The 19,268-nt window shown below is 61.1% G+C and overlaps 1 protein-coding gene across 7 annotated transcripts in view; it reads left to right on the plus strand.

The window, feature by feature from the left end:
- Nucleotides 1-14,710, plus strand: part of AFAP1 (actin filament associated protein 1) — a 146,562-nt gene extending 131,852 nt beyond the window's left edge. For all 7 annotated transcript variants that reach the window (XM_027599148.2, XM_027599141.2, XM_027599142.2 and 4 more), the window contains 4 exons: nt 2,383-2,547; nt 4,170-4,360; nt 8,810-8,971; nt 10,612-14,710. In XM_027599148.2, the coding sequence (XP_027454949.1) occupies nt 2,383-2,547; nt 4,170-4,360; nt 8,810-8,971; nt 10,612-10,638 (545 nt within the window). In that variant the 3' untranslated portion in view covers nt 10,639-14,710. The remainder of the gene's footprint in view (nt 1-2,382; nt 2,548-4,169; nt 4,361-8,809; nt 8,972-10,611) is intronic.
- Nucleotides 14,711-19,268: the final 4,558 nt, after the last annotated feature.

Here is a 19,268-nt window from a genome sequence, read left to right on the forward strand (position 1 = left end):
TCAGAGGGGACTCTTCATCGTCACCCTCCCTCCTTGCCGGATTGAAGAAGGGTGACGTTTTTTAACCCAGCTTTTATGACCATTGTATAAAGCTGCCTGTTAGTGTAGAAGTGGCTACAGGTGCTTCAGGAGGAGGCGGTCGTGGGTGCAGGGGGCCAGGGGCTTCGGGTCAGGAGACCTCGGCTCGTGTCCCTGATCTGTTGGTGACTTAGTGACTTCTGTTGAGCCGTGTAAACGCTCTAAGCTCAGCTCCCCCTGTGGGAGGTGTAGACAAGTGGCCGCTGTGGTTTCTGGGACTGGAGGAATTGAGGCGCCACAGGGCCTCCAAGCACAAGAGCAGCATCAGGGTCGATGAGGGGTGCGCGTTTCTGCCGCGCCTTGCGGTCTGCGAGCTGATACGGACAGGCTCCCGTTCCTTTCTCCAGCCGCGTGAGCAGGCAGGTGTTCGTGCAAGGGCAGAAATCCTCTCTGAGAGACCCAGGTACACCACCACCCCCCCCCACCCCCCCCACCCCCCGTGCCTCACAGCTGGCCGGTGACAGAACTGGAGGGACGACCCGGCTTCACGCCCCGAATCCGGCAGGGGGCTGAGCAGAGAAGCAGCAAGACGCAAGTGAGGGGCTCAGCATTAATTGCATTCTGTGTCTTTGCTGAATTCAGCCAGTTGCATTGTAGCCTGGATGGGCTTGACCGCATGGGGACCAAAAGATGTGGCTATGTATAGGTTATTACAGGTTTATTGGGAAAGCATCTCCGATCAGAAAGAAGTGAACAGGTTTTGGACTTCACCTATGGAACATATCCTTACCCTGGCCGCTAATAGCAGTGCTTTGGTTTCAAATTGTTCCTTTTGTTATCCCCACGCTGGGATCCTTTTAACATCATGCTCTGTGTGTGCATTTTCTGTTTGTTTTTAGTGAGGGGAGGTGCACTGGGGACAGAAGATTTTGCACCTGCCTTCATAAACACACAGTTGCATCGCCATCGTGATGGTTTGCGCTGCGGGATTCGGTGACTTCAGCATCTAGGACGGATGCTGGAAGTGGCTGGCCATGGACAGGGCTGTGGGGACTCAGCTGTCCCCGACAGTGATTAGAGCTGTCAGGGACGGTCCACCCTGCCCCAGGCATCACATGGTTTCGTGAGATGGGTTTTAGGTACAAATAGCACGTTTCTTTAAACCTCAAGGTAGGCCTTCCCACTTCTGCTTTATAGAGGGTGAAGCTGAGGCTCAGGGAGATTAGCTGCCGGCCCAGAGCCACAGCTGCCCCCCTGGCCCACGCCTCCGCTGGGAACCCTCACCCCACGCTCCTGCCCAGAAGTCTCTGCACGTCCAGTGGGGCAGCACAGGTGCAGGCCAGCGAGAGTGGTGTTGTGTGGTGTGCCGTGGGGCGTGAAGCCGTGGGGGGCGGTGCATGACGCGCAAGAGGCCCCCGAGGGGTAATCAGGTGCAGGAGGCAGTGGAAGCTCCGAAGTCGGTGGGCCTCCATCACGCCTGTGACGTCTTCATCTCTTCAAGGTCTTTTTCCAGAGACGGTCCTTCTTAGTATTATCAAGAGGCCAACATAATTAGAGGAGAGGAGCTTGGGGTGGGGATTTTAAGGTGACATCAGTTAGTGGTGTGACACTGGCCAAATCTCGGAGGGGTTTCCTGGGGAATGGTTTCCTCTTCACTCATTCCTTTTATTTAATGAGCAGCGGTGGCGTCCCCATCTTGTGCTTGTTCCGAGTGCTTTGTAAACACTAAGTTGACCCTGGTTACAGCCCTGAGAATGACCACGTCACAGATGAGGGAACCGAGGCACAGAGAGGCGAGGGGCCTTGCTGCGGGTCACGCGGCCGACACGGCGAGCTGGGGCTCTGACCCAGCCGGTCGGGCCCGGACGCCGCCCTGCGCGGACTCCGCGAGCTCTCCGTTCTTCACCCGCTCACTCAGTGCATGCCTGCGCGCTTGCTGCAGGCGGGCACCGACCGCGGCGCAGGGGACAGAGCAGAGCTGCCGTCGGGTTGGCCAGAGCCAGACTGCGTGGGTGCCGGGCTCCGGGGTGGCCGTGTTACCGAAGCGTTCTGAAAAATAACAGAGAAAGAGGCGACCCTCGATGTTGGTGATAGGGTACTCATCCCAGCCCCACTGCCTCAAAGGACAGGGAGTTAAAGGGACGTCCTCATATTCTGTTCTCATTTTCTTAACTGCACTAGGAAATTTGAACTACTCCCCTTTCGACTCTGTTCCAACTGGTCCCATTCTTTTTCTTACTGAGCTAGCGAAATAACCAGATTAGAGTTTCTTTCTCTGCATTGGCTGATTTTAAACAGGCTTTATGAATTACACTGTTATGTGGTTAAACCTAATTTTCTTTTGCTGCTTTTCTCCCCCCTAAGATGCTGACCAGTACAAATATGGCAAGAACCGGGTCGAAGCCGATGCCAAGCGGTTGCAGAGTAAAGAAGAGGAGCTGCTAAAGCGGAAGGAGACGCTGAGGAACAGGCTGGCCCAGCTCCGGAAAGAGAGGAGAGACCTGCGAGCCGCCATCGAAGTGAACGCTGGTACGGGGGGTGGGGGTGGGGGTGCGCTTCCAGCCGCCATGGGCACCTCCTTGGGTTAGCGCCTCGGTTTCCTCCCGTTCTGCCCACGGGCTCTCACCTGAGTAAGACCGCATCTCCCCGTGTGGTGCTGCTTATCATTTGGAAGCACTGCGGGTAAGCCGGGGGCAGGTGCCGCAGTCGGGGGACTGTGGAACAGACGAGGAGGCCGGGACCACCCCTCAGCCTGCTCGCTGGTCGTGGAGGCTGGCGGTGCTGGGAGTCGTCCCAGCCTCTGGTGTCAGCGCAGAGACGCTCAGGAGTTTCAGGTCATGTGTCTGATGAAGCAGCTGGGGGGCTGGTTGGCAGGAGGACAGTCCACAGGGACAGTAAGATTCAGGAGCCCGGGTAAGAGGTCTCTGCAGGGCAGAAGGAGCCCTCCGAGCCCCGAGAAGGGACAGTGTCTGAATTCTTGGAAGGGAGCGGGGAAATAGGCCAGGTTAGCAGAGACACTCTCAAAGGGGAAGTCAGACTGAAGGCAGCTGTCAGAGAACCGAGTCGGGACCAGAGGGGTGTCTCTGGCCCAGGCTTGTTCTTGCCGGCAGGAGCTGGGGATGTGGTTCCTGGTTCTGGGGCTGGACCTGTTTAACAGAGTCACCTCAGCTCCACACTGGCTCTTACCCTGGGCAAGACCCACTCTTCAGGCTTGGATTAGGCGGGACTCAGAGGGGCGCAGAAGACCAGGAAGGAGGAGTTTGTGCACCCGCCCCCGAAACGGTCCGTCAGCGCTTTGGTCCTTCCAGACTTTGCGCCTCAGTGACTTTTATGACAAGAAGTGCTTTTGGAGTTTAAAGTCTGGGAGGTTAGGTATAGGCTGAGCGGGTGGGAGATAACCTGTGGGGGGGACGGGACGTGGCGTCCAGCCACCTGCAGGGGGACCACGGGCCGAGTTAGAGACCCTGGGAGGAGCTTCCAGGCCAACAAGACAGAAGGAGGGTTCCTTCCTTCTTCTGTTTCAAGTTTGCAAGATAGTGAAGATGCAGATAGGTTAGAGCAGCTCCCGTGCCGTGAGCATTAGAGGCCAGGGCCACACACAGAAGTCGGGCGACCCCTTGGAATCCGTCTTCCTGCATGCGCAGTGCGTACGTGACCTGCCTCCTTGCGTCACTGAAACACATTTCAAATAAAAGGAATACAGTGAGTGTGCTGTGGAGCCCTGGAGGTGCAAGCTTTGTTGTAGTCGACTCCACGGGCAGGAGAGAGAGGACTCAGGAATAGCGGGTGGGAACATCAGAACAGGAGAAGAGCCAGACTTTTCCGGTCCCCAGCGCCCCTGCAGGCCATCTGGTTAGAGTCCATGTGTTCAGGTGACTGTACGGAGGTCCGGGCGTAGAATCCTGGGATTTGTGAGAATCGAGGGCTCTGGCTTCCAGGTCAAGTCTCCCAGCTGTGGGAGAGCGGAGTGCTCGGGAAGGGCCTCGGCTCTTGTAAAGAACAGTTGAACTTGAGTTTTGTAGAAAGGGCCCAGGTCAGGGCCGCTCGAGCCAGAGAGTTCCGCAGGGGTCCTGGGAGGGGGCCCAGCGCGTGTCCTCCATCCCGAGACCCTCACCCACGGCTGCAGCGACAGTGTGTCTGTGGGGTTTCAGGCAGGAAGACCCAGGTGGTTCTGGAAGACAAGCTGAAGAGGCTGGAGGAGGAGTGTAAGCAGAAGGAGGCAGAGCGCGTCAACCTAGAGCTCGAGCTGACGGAGGTCACGGAGAGCCTGAAGAAGGCCCTGGCCGGCGGGGTCACCCTCGGGCTGGCCATCGAGCCCAGGTCGGGGACGTCGAGCCCGCAGGTAAGGTCTGCTCCCGCCCAGCAAACACCCAGCCACATGGCGGCCTCGGATGTGCTCTCGGCTGTGTTCCGAGCGGCCGACGCCGCGTTTGCTTCTCTCCGTGTAACGATGGTGGGCACATGAGCCCGTTTCCCTTCCCTCCTCCGATCTCCGATCCACTGATCAGAGGCACAGCTCCTCTTATCCCTTTTGAAACATGTCCTGATTCAGTTCCAATTCATTAGCTGGAGACCTTAATCCAATGTAGCCGATTTTATTGAGACGTGCAGCATGTCCTGGGAACCCTGCCAGGGGCCGGGAAACACAGGCAGGAAACACGGCCTCCCCCTCGGATCTCACGGAACAAGGGGGAATCACTTTCCAGCACAATTACCACCTGCAGGGACTTACCCTTCACTCTCGTTGGACTAACGGTCACTGAGAAGTCACTGCTGTCCCTTGCTCGTGACAATGCCATCATGGTCCCTGGGGCCTGGGGAGTCACATGTCACCGCTTCCATCTTACAAACCCAGAGGCAGAGGCCCAGAGAAGTGATGGGAAGCTGCCTAAGCACAGTGGCCAGCCAGGCAGCCCTGGACGCGGGCTCGGTCTCAGGGGGACCCCGCGGCCCTCCCCCCCACCTCCCTACCTCCCTGAAATCCCGCCACCCGCCTTACACCTGTCCCTCTCGGGAACGCCAACCCCCGTCCCTCTCCACCGGCCACCCCTCGACATTGAGGAGTCGGCCGTCGCCTGGCAGAGCTGGATCTAGCAGCAAGAACCAGACCCTGGAACACAAGCCACAGTCTGTAGGAAAGCAGGCTCGGGGGTCGGATAGGCAGGGTTTGGGGTCACCTCCCTTCCCGAGGCCTCTGCAAAATGGGGATAATGACATTCCTGCGTCTGTAACAGCTCCTGGCACAGTGTCTGGCCGAAGACAGTGTGGGTTCATCATACATGTATTTGTTAGCTCGTGTATTCGTTCGTTCATTCAACAACTTATGCATACATACCCAGGCCGTGCACCCGCGGGGTGCCGGGCGCTCTCCCGGGCTCAGGACACCCCTATGGAGCCTGTGTTCTGGCAAGGGAGCAGGCTGCAGGTTACGTGTGTGTCCACGTGGATTCCCGCTATGAGACCAAGGTGCGGGGTGGGTGGGCGTGTCGGGAGCCGGCATGCAAGGGCTGCCCCCCTCTCCCGGCCCCCGGCGTCTCAGCCTCCTGCTTGAACAGGACTGGGCACAGTGAGGTCCGCTGCAACTGGAGGGGGGCTTGTGCTGGAGGTACATGGGCTTGTGGGCCCCACGGACCCTGGCCTCCTGCAGGGGTGGCCACACCACCCCCGGGGCTTCTCTCCTGCCATCCCAGGCTCTGGGCCCCATCTTTGCCTTCTGAGCCCTCGCCCATTCTTTGGACTCTGGCCCCGCCCCCAACCCCTGGCAGCCACCCTCCTACCTCCCCCCCCCCCGCCCCTCCAAATTCATCTTTTGGAAACGGTTGTCAGTTCCCACGGTGTCCTGTTCGCCTGCTCTCCCCTCCACTTGCTGGGGGACAGGTCACCTCCAAACTACAAGTCCCCTACCTCACCCCCGTCTCCGATTTCAGGCATCTCTCCAAGCTAGCTACTTTCTTCACCTGGTGACCCCGCATCCCCCCGGGGGTCCCCCTTTCTAGTGATGACCCCGCATCGTCCTGGGAGTCCCCTCTCTCTAGTGATGACCCCACATCACCCGCCAGGGGTCCCCTCTCTAGTGGTGACCCCGCATCCCCCCAGGGGTCCCCTCTCTCTAGTGATGACCCCGCATCCCCCCGGGGGTCCCCTCTCTCTAGTGGTGACGCCACATCACCTGCCAGGGGTCCCCTCTCTCTAGTGATGACCCCACATCACCCGCCAGGGGTCCCCTCTCTCTAGTGGTGACGCCACATCACCCGCCAGGGGTCCCCTCTCTCTAGTGATGACCCCGCATCCCCCCGGGGGTCCCCTCTCTCTAGTGGTGACGCCACATCACCTGCCAGGGGTCCCCTCTCTCTAGTGATGACCCCACATCACCCGCCAGGGGTCCCCTCTCTCTAGTGGTGACCCCGCATCCCCCCGGGGGTCCCCTCTCTCTAGTGATGACCCCACATCACCCGCCAGGGGTCCCCTCTCTAGTGGTGACCCCGCATCCCCCCGGGGGTCCCCTCTCTCTAGTGATGACCCCGCATCCCCCCGGGGGTCCCCTCTCTCTAGTGGTGACGCCACATCACCTGCCAGGGGTCCCCTCTCTCTAGTGATGACCCCACATCACCCGCCAGGGGTCCCCTCTCTCTAGTGGTGACCCCGCATCCCCCCGGGGGTCCCCTCTCTCTAGTGACCCCACATCACCCGCCAGGGGTCCCCTCTCTCTAGTGGTGACCCCGCATCCCCCCGGGGGTCCCCTTTCTCTAGGGTGACCCCGCATCCCCCCGGGGTTCCCCCTCTCTAGGGTGACCCCGCATCACCCGCCAGGGGTCCCCTCTCTCTAGTGGTGACCCCGCATCCCCCCGGGGGTCCCCCTCTCTAGGGTGACCCCGCATCACCCGCCAGGGGTCCCCTCTCTCTAGTGGTGACCCTGCATCCCCCCAGGGGTCCCCTCTCTCTAGGGTGACCCTGCATCCCCCCAGGGGTCCCCTCTCTCTAGTGGTGACGCCACATCACCCGCCAGGGGTCCCCTCTCTCTAGTGGTGACCCCGCATCCCCCCGGGGGTCCCCTTTCTCTAGGGTGACCCCGCATCCCCCCGGGGTTCCCCCTCTCTAGGGTGACCCGCATCACCGCCAGGGGTCCCCTCTCTCTAGTGGTGACCCCGCATCCCCCCGGGGGTCCCCCTCTCTAGGGTGATCCCGCATCACCCGCCAGGGGGTCCCCTCTCTCTAGGGTGACCCCGCATCCCCCCGGGGGTCCCCTCTAGGGTGACCCCGCATCCCCCCGGGGGTCCCCTCTCTCTAGGGTGACCCCGCATCCTCCTGGGGGTCCCCTCTAGTGGTGACCCCACATCACCCGCCAGGGGTCCCCTCTCTCTAGTGGTGACCCCACATCACCCGCCAGGGGTCCCCTCTCTCTAGTGGTGACCCCGCATCCCCCCGGGGGTCCCCCTTTCTAGTGATGACCCCGCATCGTCCTGGGAGTCCCCTCTCTCTAGTGGTGACCCCGCATCCCCCCGGGGGTCCCCCTTTCTAGTGATGACCCCGCATCGTCCTGGGAGTCCCCTCTCTCTAGTGGTGACCCCGCATCCTCCTGGGAGTCCCCTCTCTCTAGTGGTGACCCCGCATCCCCCCGGGGGTCCCCTCTCTCTAGTGGTGACCCCGCATCCCCCCGGGGGTCCCCTCTCTCTAGTGGTGACCCCACATCCTCCTGGGGGATCCCCTCTTTCCAGTGGTGACTGTATCCCCCGAGGTCCCCATCTTGGCTCCCACTTGTCAGGTCTTCTCTCTTTTGGCTCAAATAGCCAAGCTTGTCCTTCTGAAGGCTTAGGACGGGTCTATTTGAGCCTCCCCACCCAGACCGCGGGGCCTGGCGGCTTCCTCTCGCGGGAGGGCCCTCCTGGGACTTGCCTTGCCCTCATCTTCCCTGGGACGGGCAGCTCCCCGCACTTCCCGCCTAGTCCTCATCCCCGGAACGTGGCTCATCGGACGGACGCACTGCCTTGGGGACCCAGCGCGGCCTCTGCCAGAGAGGGAGATGAGGTCTCTCCTTCCTGCCAGCCGCTCCGCCCCCCACCCCCTCCCAGCCAGCTCCCTCCCAGAAGCATTCCGAGTAAACCAGAACATGGGTGAAGCTGGCTGCTTGGTGTTCAGGGTCAGCAGCCCCCGGTAGGCGCCCTAAGTGACCCACTGTTGTGTTCTGCTCAACGGCGTGCCGTACAACCCAGCGCACGTCTCCGGGTCACACGCTGTGCAGCAGTGACAGCAAGTGTTGTCCCGGGGCTCATCGGGCGGCCCTGCTCACTGCCAGTGCACTTGCCTGCGCAGGAGCCTGTACCTTCCTGGGGGCAGGGGGGGGAGGGTGCGGGGCGCGCCTTTTCGCTCCACTTCAAGTCTTCAGAAAATGTCTTCTTTTGGCCTCCGGACCTACATGTGCTGCAGATGGCTGGGCGCCTCAGGATCGTCGGGCTGGGGCCACGCTGCTGTGGGCCACGGGCCCGGGGACTTGTGCTGCCCAGTGGTGGAGGGCGGCTGCAGACGTAGAGCTCTTTGCAGGCACAAAGCTGGGTGCATGGGGACAGGGCGGGGCCCCCTGCCCACCTCCCAGCACCACCAGCGGTCCTGTCTGTCACCGACCAGTAGAAGGTGCTCCCAGAACCTGTGCTGACCACGTGGGGTGATCATTATTACCATTCTTGCCTGTTCCCCAAACCTGCGTGTTTTCTTTAAAATGACCAGTTGTCCCGTTGGGACATGCCGCGGGCCTGGGGACCACACCTCACACGGGGTCTTCTCTCTGCATCGACAGTCTCCAGTTTTTAGGCACCGGACCCTGGAGAGCTCACCCATGTCCAGCTGCGAGACCAGTGATGCCGAGGGCCCGGTGCCGGTGAACAGCGCGGCCGTGCTGAGGAAGAGCCAGCCGGCGGGCGGCTCCCCCTGCCGGGGGCATGTGCTGCGGAAGGCCAAGGTGAGCTCGCTCTCCCGCGGGGGGGACACCTGCCCCGAGGCGTGCTGGCCGCTGTGGGAGGGACAGGGGAGATGCCGTGTGCCGTCTCCCAAATCCCCACAGCCCCAGGCTCCTTCAGGGGGCCTCCTTTTCAAAGGGGAAAAGCCCAGAACGTCACGGCAAGGCGCTTACCAGGCGGTGTCAGCAGAAGCAGCAGCTCTGGGCGCACCTGGGTTTTCCTTGCTGGAGCGGGGTTCTTCACAGAGGGTCCAGGCCTAGACTCTCCTCCAGCCCGCACCGCCCCCCGCCTTGTCAGTGGTGTTGGAGGCGCACGATGAACCCCCCCCGCAGGCCCCCTGTGGTCTCCAGGCTCCACATGGGATCGGCCTTGACAAGCTTTGATGCAGAACTTAAAGCTCTCCGAAAACTTAAAAACCATTTATAGGTTATCAAAGCAAACACTTCTTGACAGTAGTAACTGCAAGTGTGTCATACAGAAAAATCATATTTTGGAAAAATTACATTAATTCATCGGATGAATTTTTTTTTTTTTAAAGATTTTATTTATTTATTTGACAGAGAGAAACACAGCGAGAGAGGGAACACAAGCAGGGGGAGTGGGAGAGGGAGAAGCAGGCTTCCCGCGGAGCAGGGAGCCCGACGCGGGGCTCGATCCCAGGACCCTGGGATCATGACCTGAGCCGAAGGCAGACGCTTACCAACTGAGCCACCCAGGCGCCCCTCATCAGATGAATTTAATTTGCTCTGATGGGTGTGGAGGCGGGCGGCCTCCCTCCACCGCCTCCGGGCCCCGCATTGCTGTCGTTACCTTTGTTCCTGGAGCGCTTCAGAACCGGGTCCAAACTGGCTAGAAGTCTGTGATTTTCGGAGAGGCGGCCTGTGTCAGGGAGGATGGCGTGCTCTCGGGGCGGCCCTGGCGGCCGTGGCTGCAGACGCGTCCGAGACCTCGTGTCCTCCCTGGCAAGCGCTTGAAGCCCGCGTGTATTGCCAAGTCTGGGGAAGGAAGGGCTGCCGCCTATTTCTGTTCCTTTTCTTAGCAGGCGTCTGTACCCGTTAGCACACATGCGGGGGGCGCGTATTGCCTGAGGGAGTCTTGGGATGGAGCTGTCCAGTGCAGTCCCCCTGACTGTTTGCAGAGGAGAAGTGCAGGAAAAGCGTCTCATTTACTTGGTCTCTTTCCTGCCAAGTCAGACCTACGGTTCAGCTGCTGTAGCCCCTGCCCCAGCTGTGTGTCCCGCGGGGGCTCGGCGGCCACCAGCTTGGGGACTGCAGCTCCTGCCACTTCTCTGTGATAAACGCGGGGTGTGGGGTCTTGGCAGGTTCATGCACGGCGACACCGAGGCCGGCCGCACTCACAGAGGGACCTAGCCGCCCCTGCTCGCGGGTCCAGGAACCGTGCCCACAGCCTCAGGAAGGGACTCCCGAGAACAGTGACGGGGGCTCACGGCTGGGGGCAGGGGCGGGGCTTGGCCTCTCGGCTCTGGAACAAGGGTCCCCTCGTGGATCTGATTCCCGGCTCAAATGGTGATTCCCCAACTTCTGAGCGGCCACCGTACGGGTTTGCACACTGTGCACAGGTGCAGCCCTGTCTCCTGGCGCCTTGCCGCTTTGACCCATGCCTTTCCTCTTGCCGCACTTAGGAGTGGGAGCTGAAGAACGGGACGTAGAGGGACGGCAGGACGCCCTGCTCGCTGGCGCTGCCGCCGCAGGAAGCTCTGCCCGCGTGGCCACGGTGCAGGACACCAGGGTTTGTGACTGAGCCCCGACGCCACCAGCGCCCAGACCCGCCCGCGCGTCCTCTTGCTACTGTACTTGTCCCCTCTAAAGAAATTCACTTGTAACACTTGGGTTTCCACCTCTCTCTGTTGAGGAGCAGGAAGGGAGGTAGAGGAGTCCTTTGGCAGATGAGAAGCTGCATTTTTTTACCGAGCTCAGTGAGTGCTTTCCCCAGTGTCCGCCCGTCCCGCCCCCGGACTGCAGGTGACCGGCCCGTGCCCCGCCCCGAGGCCCCTCGCAGGCCCCGGGGCCCCCTGCCCGTCTGCAGAGAGGGCCGGGGTCCCGAGCAGCTCGTCCTGCCTGTGTCTCGGCGCCCCCCACCCCGCCCTGTGTCCACCCCCACGTCACCAGAGGCAGGTGCACGAGAAACCCGAGCTGTGAAGCATCTGGTACCTTTTAACTGTCTCTTCTCTGGACAAATGCTTTTGTCACCATGACGTGAAAAGCTGCCATTTTTTTTACACTTTTTAAAAACTTCTTTTTAGCGTGTGTTGCACTTAGCTCTAAGGGTTTTTCAGAGATTCTGTATCATATTTTATTATTTGTACTGCTTTTGAAAGGCAGCAGAGTATTTCTGCTGCTTCACTAGTGTGTGTCCCCACCGCCCCTTTCCCCAGTGTCCCTGACCCCGTCTGCCCCGCAGAGCCTGCAGGTGACCCGCGGAGCATGGGCGGCCTCACCGGATGACGGTGGGACTTCCATTCACAGGATGGGCCCATCCCCAGAGAGGGAAGCAGGTTCTGGAAGTCGCTCGGCCATAGAACCGTAGCATCCTGAGCGGGACGAGAGCTTCCAGTCCCTCCCCGGGCCCCCGGCCCCCGCCTGCAAACCCAGGCCCGGAGCGCGGGTGCCCCAGGGCTGCTGGCCGAGGCCGGGTCTCTGCCCCCCAACTCTGCTGGGCCTCCAGAGGGACCCTCTCAGGGATTCTCAGCTATGGGGAGATGCAACCCTGGATGACATGAGAGTCGGTCACACCAGGATCCTTCTGCAGACGGATTCGGGGGCACAAGTCACACACATGTGGGGGGCGCTTCCTGCTGAGATGCAGGAGCCTAGTGGTGTAAGCCTTTCATCTAGAAGCTTCCCTACCAACTGTAGGGATAGAAGGCAAGAAACGGTTTCCGTGCTTTCCCCCGGCACGCCTCCGGAGTCCCTCCTGGGCTCAGCCCCTCTCCTGCAGGCCTTCCTTAGGCGTGGAGTCAACCAGCGTCAGTCAGGGCCCTCGGGCCCCACGTGGCAGCGTGTGATTTTGGCTGTAGAGCGGGCGAGCAGCCTCCCGCGCGGGGGACAGTTTCCAGCAGGGAGCGGGGGCCGGAGCAGACCCCAGCAGAGACGCGGGCCCCCCTCCCGTGCTAGCACCCCCAGGAAATGGAGGGAGGACTCCCCCCAGAGCCTCCGGGCCCACCTTCCCGGCGCTGTCAGGAGGAGCCCTGTCCTGTTGTCTGTCTGCGTGGGCAGCTCGGCCGCCTTGCATCCTACGAAGCTGATTTTCTGTAAAAGGAAACAGTTTGGTCCACCGTAGATTTTTGCTGCCTTCTGGTCCAATAAGGTTTTGCAAAGTGAGGCGCCTGGGTCACCCTGCTTGACAGCCAACTTGGCCCAAGCAGCTAGCAGGTTTCGACTGTTAGGAGGGAAAACGTGAGCGACCCATACCCCTGACTGCAGCCCCGCACAGCCGGCGAGACCCCAGGCAGCCTGGGGACCCTCACCCTGTGGGTTTGCGGGAGCCGGGATTTGGACCCTGGTCCTCGGACTCCTGGCGTGCACGTTCCGCGTCTAAAGGGCCCAGGTTTCACATTCGCTTTCCCCACCATCAGCCCTTGAAAGAGGGTCGCAAGCTTAGACAGATCCTGCTGGTTCCACCGAGCCGTTGGCAGCGGGTCGCATGGAGGGCGAGGCCGCCACCCGGGGGCTCCCACGATGTTATGTGTTCCCCTCGGTGTCTTAGATTTGATCAGAAAGGTGAAAGGATTTGCTTCAAAATAAGTTATTTATTTGTATATGTTCAATAAATAGAGTTTTTAATTTATATCTGTACATATTAGACACACATGAGACGTCTTGTCAGGATTCGGGCAGCGATGTCATTTCATGGCCCCCCGGAAGCTCCCCGCCCGGCAGCCACGGGAGGCTCGCCCCACGGGGCGGAGTCCCATTCCCTTCGAGGGGTCACCTGTTCGCCGAGCGCTGGCCAGACCATGACAGGATCCTGACCCAAAGTGGAGGAGCGTGGTGGCCGTGCCCGGGGGCCACATCTGCCCCACCACCAGCCCCGGGGCTCTGCCTCTGCTGTATTTTGGTCAGGTGTCATCAACCTTCAAATCCCCTCCAGTTTTGTGTGTTGATAATGTTTTAAAGTCACTCACCAACCTTTTGCACAGAAACAAAATGGTGGTTACGGGCTCGCTGTGTCACCTGTGGCGTGGGACGGGGGGAAGCGGTCACTTTGCCCCTCCTCAGAGTCAGTAGGGGGTGGGGCAAGGCCCTCTGCGGGCATCAGACCAGCCAGCCCTGCCCTCGCCGGGCTTCCAGATGGTTCCACCTACTGGTAACCAGTGTGGGTCTGCGGAAGGGTCCAGGTGGGCGTGGATCTTTCCGGAGTCTTCTCTGGGTGGCCGTGCATACGCCATGCCGTAAACCCCATCCTGTCCCCCCCTACCCCCGTTCGCACACCTCAGTGTTGCCAAACCTGATCGGCCACCTCATTCACCTCAACCGTCCGAGTCCAAAAACCCCAAACCACTCAGGTTGGAGGTGTGCTGCCTTCTGCAGAGTGTGTGCGGGTTTGCACGGGGCCGGCCCGGGGCTTGCCGGCACGCTCTTGAGAGGGGCGTGGCCTCACAGCAGGCGGTGCTCTGGGTTTGCTCGCCCAGTCCTGTGACGGGCCCTCCCGAGGGTGGGCAGCGGGGTGGGTGCCTGGAGCGGGGCCCCTGGCGCCAGCAAAGATCCCTGCGGCCCAGCCCGCACGCCCCTTCCAGGAGGCCTCTCCCGGGCCGGCCGCAGTGTCCACCGCCCCCCGGCTCGGCAAGGTGGCATCGCTCAGATGTTAAACTGTTGCCTTCCTCGTTTTGTTTTGTTTTTTTCTAAAATAATTTTTTACTGGGGAATTTTTCAAATCCGAGGTATCATTTTAAAGAGAATCATTCTTACTCCTATTTTGTTGCTGTTGTCACTGCTGGCCCATGGCTAGGTTGATACTGTGAATACATGAAGGTAAACTGTACCCCGTGCCCCGCGGTGGGCGCAGCCTCCCCCCCCCCCGCGAGCGCCCCCTGCAGGCAGCTCGTCTCCCGCCAAGGCCCGGGGCTTCGCGGGCGGCCTCGCTCCCTCCCTCCCGCCGCCTGCAGGTGTCTCCAGGTGTTCCTGGGTGAGGCCGGGGTGTGGCCGGGGCAGGCCTTTCCGACGACGGGGGACCATCAGATCGCGATTCTTAGGGACCAAAGGTGTTTTTAATAAGATAAATCTTTGTATCTGGTTTTCTAACGAGAAAGGAAACAGTGACTTTAAATTTAAACACCAACTTTTAAATTATAGATACTTAGCACTCATTGACCACGGCTCTAAGTTGTAAAGTGTTTTCATATTAAGATTGTAATTATTTCCTTACTGTATTTTTTAAAAACTAAACTTGTATTTAAAATTCTCTTTGAAAGAAACAAGCAAGAAACAGCAAAGATTTTTTTTTTAATTAAATATGTTGGCGGTGCCCGTTTTAAAGGACTGTAAATATATTTTCACTGTGTTTCTCAACATATTTAATTCACAGGGAGCTTTTATCGAAGGAAACTTCCAACAGAAATACCAGTTTTCAGGCGTTTTGCTCCATGTTGTAGTCACCTCACCTGAATTTTCTGCTTTACTAACGGATTTTTCTACTGTTTCACACGGTGTAGCCTGCGGACTGGCGCCCTCCGGCGTGCCTCGTTTGTGTGTTATCAATAAAGCTGTGCGCTTCCAGCCGGCCTCCCGTCCTGCTGCCTCAGGCCTTACTTTCTGCCGAATGGGGGCACATTGTTGAGGTCACCTGTGGGGCCGGGAGGGTAGGAAGGAGCAGGTGAGGGAGAAGGTGGGGGCTGTGCTTTGTTTCTCTGAGCAAGGATCTTCTTCCACCAAAGAGCCTCAGCGAACTGTGTTTTCCCATGGCTTTTAGTCCACAGACCCGAATATTCAATGTAAGAAATGTCCGCGCACCTGCTGAGGGCCAGGCTCCGGGCCAGGTGCTGGAGAGGGGAGTCAATCAGGTGGGACTGGCTCTCAGGCGCCCCCTCACGCGAACAGCCTGCTCGGGGCCCCGGAGAGTGCAGGCCCGCGTGGACACGTCCGCACCCCGGGGGAAGATGCAGCCGTCCTCAGGACGGATGGGTGGGCCGTGCAGGAGCGGGGGGTGCCTGGAGCAAGTCAGGGGGCTGGAACAGGAGTTCAGCAGGGAGCAGGGCAGGGCGGGCAACGGTAGGAGCAGAGGGGTGGAGGCTGAGGACGAGGGCCTCTGGGGCGAAGCCAGAACACTGGCCGCGGGCGGCAGAGGTGAGTTTGGATGAGCAGCTGGGGTCAGACTGGAGGGCCCGCGTCCAGGGCTCCTCATGTGGGTGGGACGGCCGAGCTCTGGTTTGGGGAAGACCGCTGCCAGCTGGGGCCGGAATGGGTCAGAGTGACAGCCGTGGCAGGCCTGCGCGGCCACGCTTGCGGGTGTCCAGAGAGGCACACGCCCAGTCCGAGCCAAGCGAGCACCCCCCAGCCCCAGGGGCTGGCTCTTTGCCCAGGGCCTTCCTTGGCCCGGCCCGGCCGAAGGAGCTTGCACAGGCAGGATCCGGCCCGAGCCACGGGGCTGGCCTGGCGTCGGATGGAACACACGGAGGAGCGGCCCTTGGCGAGTGCCGCGTCGGGGGGCGGGGGGGATCGGAGTGCACCCGCTGGACTGCAGTCTGCAGGACGCCCTGGTCATCCAGCGGGAGAGGCCAGGTCTGATCCCGGGGCACGGTGTGTCTGCGGGGGACGCAGGGATGTCCGGGTGACCGAGTGCCCACCGAGACCCAGCTTCCGGGGTCTAGGGCCAGACAGCCCCGTGGGACCCCCTCACCCCAAATTCTGTCTCCCTGTGGTGGGGGGTGGGGCTGGGCACATCACAGATGGTGAAGGGAGGCAGGAGGGGGGCCTTCTTCATCCGTCCTAGAGGAAGGGGGGCTCTCAGCGCACCCTGTGCACTTAGAGATGCAGAAGCCGGGGGCTGGGTCTTCCCGGCCCCAACCTCAGCTGTTCAACGCGGGCAGCGGTCTCCCGGGGAGGCTTATTCAGCCTGTGTTAACCCACGCCCCTCCCCGGGTCCTGAACACCGGTCAGGTCCTGGCGGGCTGCCGAAGGCACGGAAACTGCTTCTTGGATTTCTAGAAGACGCCAGAGCTCCTACCTTTGCTTTTTCAAACCACGGAGATGACTCGGGGATATTCGTCCTGTGTGTTGTGGTTTTGGGGGCCGGCAACACGAAGCCTCCCCGGCATAAATCAGGAGCTTCCTTAATGGGAAGCAGGGAAAACATTAGCTGATGTGTGTGATCCAGAAGTGTTAGGACGGAAGCTTCATCAATTTTACGATGCTGTTAAAAATGGCTATCTTTTCATACAAAGGGACCAGATAGTCAAGAACTGGGGTGGGGAGCACAGGAGGGAGGCTGACCCAGGGCAGCGGGTCGGACACTCACCTCCTGATGAGGGGGGCTGGTTCCAGCTGGTCCTGACCACTGAGAGGGCTGGTCTGTCCCAGAGCTATCCACAGGGGTGGCCGGCCTCACCCCTGGACAGACAGACTGCCCTCCCAGGCCAGTTCCTAGAGAGGGTGAGGGGCTCTCGCCCATAGGCATGACTGCACGTGCTGACCAACCATTCTGGAGCCCACCACCCAACCACCTCTAGCGTGGGGCCCCCATGCTCTGGGCCACCACCCCCTTCCCTAATCCCCGCAGGACCAGGTGCCAGACAACGGGTCAGCCCCTCGAGCCCAGAGCCCCCTGAAATTCTTCACACTAGCCAGTCCTGTTGGCACTGCCCACCCGCTCCTTCCCATGAACCTGCAGTAAAGCCTCCTGTTCACACTTTCCAATCACTGTCCCCCCCCACGTGGCCCACACGTGGTGTGGCGTGGCCGTCCACTTGAGAACTGTGAGTACCACACATTTAGCTGATCCGTGGCAGCCCGCCCCTGATCTGCTGGACTCTCCGTTCTGAGTCACAATAAAACCTACCCTTTAAGCCATCCCAGGCCTAGGCAGTGGGCAGGGACTCCAAGGTCTGCCAGTCTCCAGCGGGGATTCGGGCGCGTTCTCGGATTCCCCACCCCCACGGAGTGGGAGAGGAGCACCCCTCTGGCTGGCCCGCTCGGAGAAGCCAGTGGGCTGAGGCCTGTAAATCGCAGGCACGCTCGGCCCCTGGCAGGTGCTCCACGGCGTCCGCCCCCCCCCAGCACCCCGGGGGCCATGAGGAGAGCCCGGCGGTCGCCCTGCTCTCCCGCCACGGTGACCGGCTTCCCTCGAGCTTCAGATGGGGACGGTGAGACTCGGGGAGAAGGGGCCCAGACTGCCACCTCCCTTGGCGGGGGAGCCTCCACCAGCAAGGGGCTGACCACGGGGGTTGCTGTCCCCCAGGACCGCCTCTCCCCACCAGACCCTTGGCCCCCTCATGCCACCACGAGGAGCGGCGCCTTGGGAAGGGCCAACCCCGGCAACCGCCGGCCTTAATGGACCCGTAGAAGGAGCCTGACCGGCAGAGCCTCACGCCCGCCCGCCTGGGGGGCTACTGCCTTCTGCCCCAGGACCCCGCGCCGGGGGCTCCCTCCTCCAGGCCACCCTGTCCCGGAGACCTCTGCAAGCCACCGTAGGACGGGGACAGCGACTCCTGGTCGGGGTCACCGCCGTCAGGGAGGACAAGGAAATGACCCTCGCGGCGGCCGAGCCTCCCGTCTGTCCCCTTCCTTTCTTGCCAACTAAGAACCGGCGTCCCCAGGACAATGCGGGGCTCCCTGTGGACTGGGGCGCCACATGGGGGTGTGCCCTGCCCCTCCCTCCCTCCCTGCCCCCGTGTGCTGTTATGGGCTGTTTTTAAACACGTGCCATGTTTCTGGAGGCTGGGAGCCACGGGCTGCCTGGTTCTGCGGCTTGCTGCCTGGATTCAGAAGCACCGGTGTGAAAACAGCGCCACCAACGGTGACCGTGACCGCCACACTCAGCCCCGCTCGCTGCGCCTGCGCTTCTCGTCGGCCCGACCGTCTGCCTCCTGAGCACCCAGGGCAGGCCGCTGGTCTGCGCGCCCCGCTGCCGCCCCGCAGGGCTTCGACGGAGCTGAAACCCCCCTCGCCGTGGGGTGTCTTCTCCGCAGGATGGACACTGTTTGCTCAACGAATCCTTCATTCATTTCTCCATTAAGGACACACTTGGTGAACACCTGCCGTGTGGGGGGCGCTTCAGACACACGAGAACAAGCGGTCAGAACTCGCTGCAGCCGCTGGGTACTGGGGACGGGCGTGAAGTGGGTGACCCCGCTAATACACCTGCAGCCAGAGACTGGGAGCCATGAGGAGTGACGCCGCCTTCTGGTTGCAGCATGCTAGGGCTGTGGAACCGTGCTCTGTGGGGAGAAACCCAAGGCTGGGACGACTCCCCCCCATCATCTCGAACCCAGGGCGTCCAGGGGACACTCCCTTCACCGGGGACACTGAAGAGGGCTGTTGGTGCAGGGAGCATTCTGGAAAACCGTGTCGTGGCTGCTTTTTGCAGGTCAGAGCTGAGAATAGGGCTGCCACCACGGAGCCTGGGTCCCCGAATTCCAAGGGCATGTGGGACCCCGGGCAGCAGAGTCTGGAGGGCAGCTGGAACCTTCCAGAGACACGTGGGCCTGGCGCGTGCAGCGGGAAGCACGGTTTCAGCAGTGATGGTGGTGGCTGAGCCCGCAGAGGTGTGCACGGGGACTAAGGAACTGATCATGGCGTCCCCAGGACTGAAACAGGTGGACCTCCCACTGAAGTCACAACTCGGCCCCTGCAAAGCAAGCGCACTCCAGACCTGGCGGTTACGGTGACCAGGGTGGCCGTGTCAACACCGTAGTTAGGGGCCCTCCCTGCTTCCCAGACCTGGAGGGTCATATCCCCAAGCCCCTATACCCGGGGGAGGGGGGCGCTGCACCCCCTTGAGGCCGGATGCTGACCTGAATCTACAGGCAGATTTCCTCCTAACCTGCCCCAGACGTACGGACAGCAGAGACGTGTACCAGGGAGAGAAAAAATCCTCACTCCGGGGCTTTCACGGACACGGCTCTCACCCGAGGCAGATTCCCGGGGACCCCAGTGCCGACAAGGCCACCCACCAGAGCGGGGGGTGTGGTGGTCGGTGGAGGAGGTCTGGCCCCAGCCTGTGTCATGAGCCCACCCCAGGATGACTCCCTCGGTTCTGAATATGCAGGTGGAAACCATCCTTAGCAACAGGAAGAACCAACCCTCCTTGGTCTCCAGCACCAGGGGGTCACCGCGTAGGAAGGCC

Source organism: Zalophus californianus, chromosome 2 (assembly GCF_009762305.2).
Source record: "Zalophus californianus isolate mZalCal1 chromosome 2, mZalCal1.pri.v2, whole genome shotgun sequence".
Classification (NCBI taxonomy): Eukaryota; Metazoa; Chordata; class Mammalia; order Carnivora; family Otariidae; genus Zalophus; species Zalophus californianus.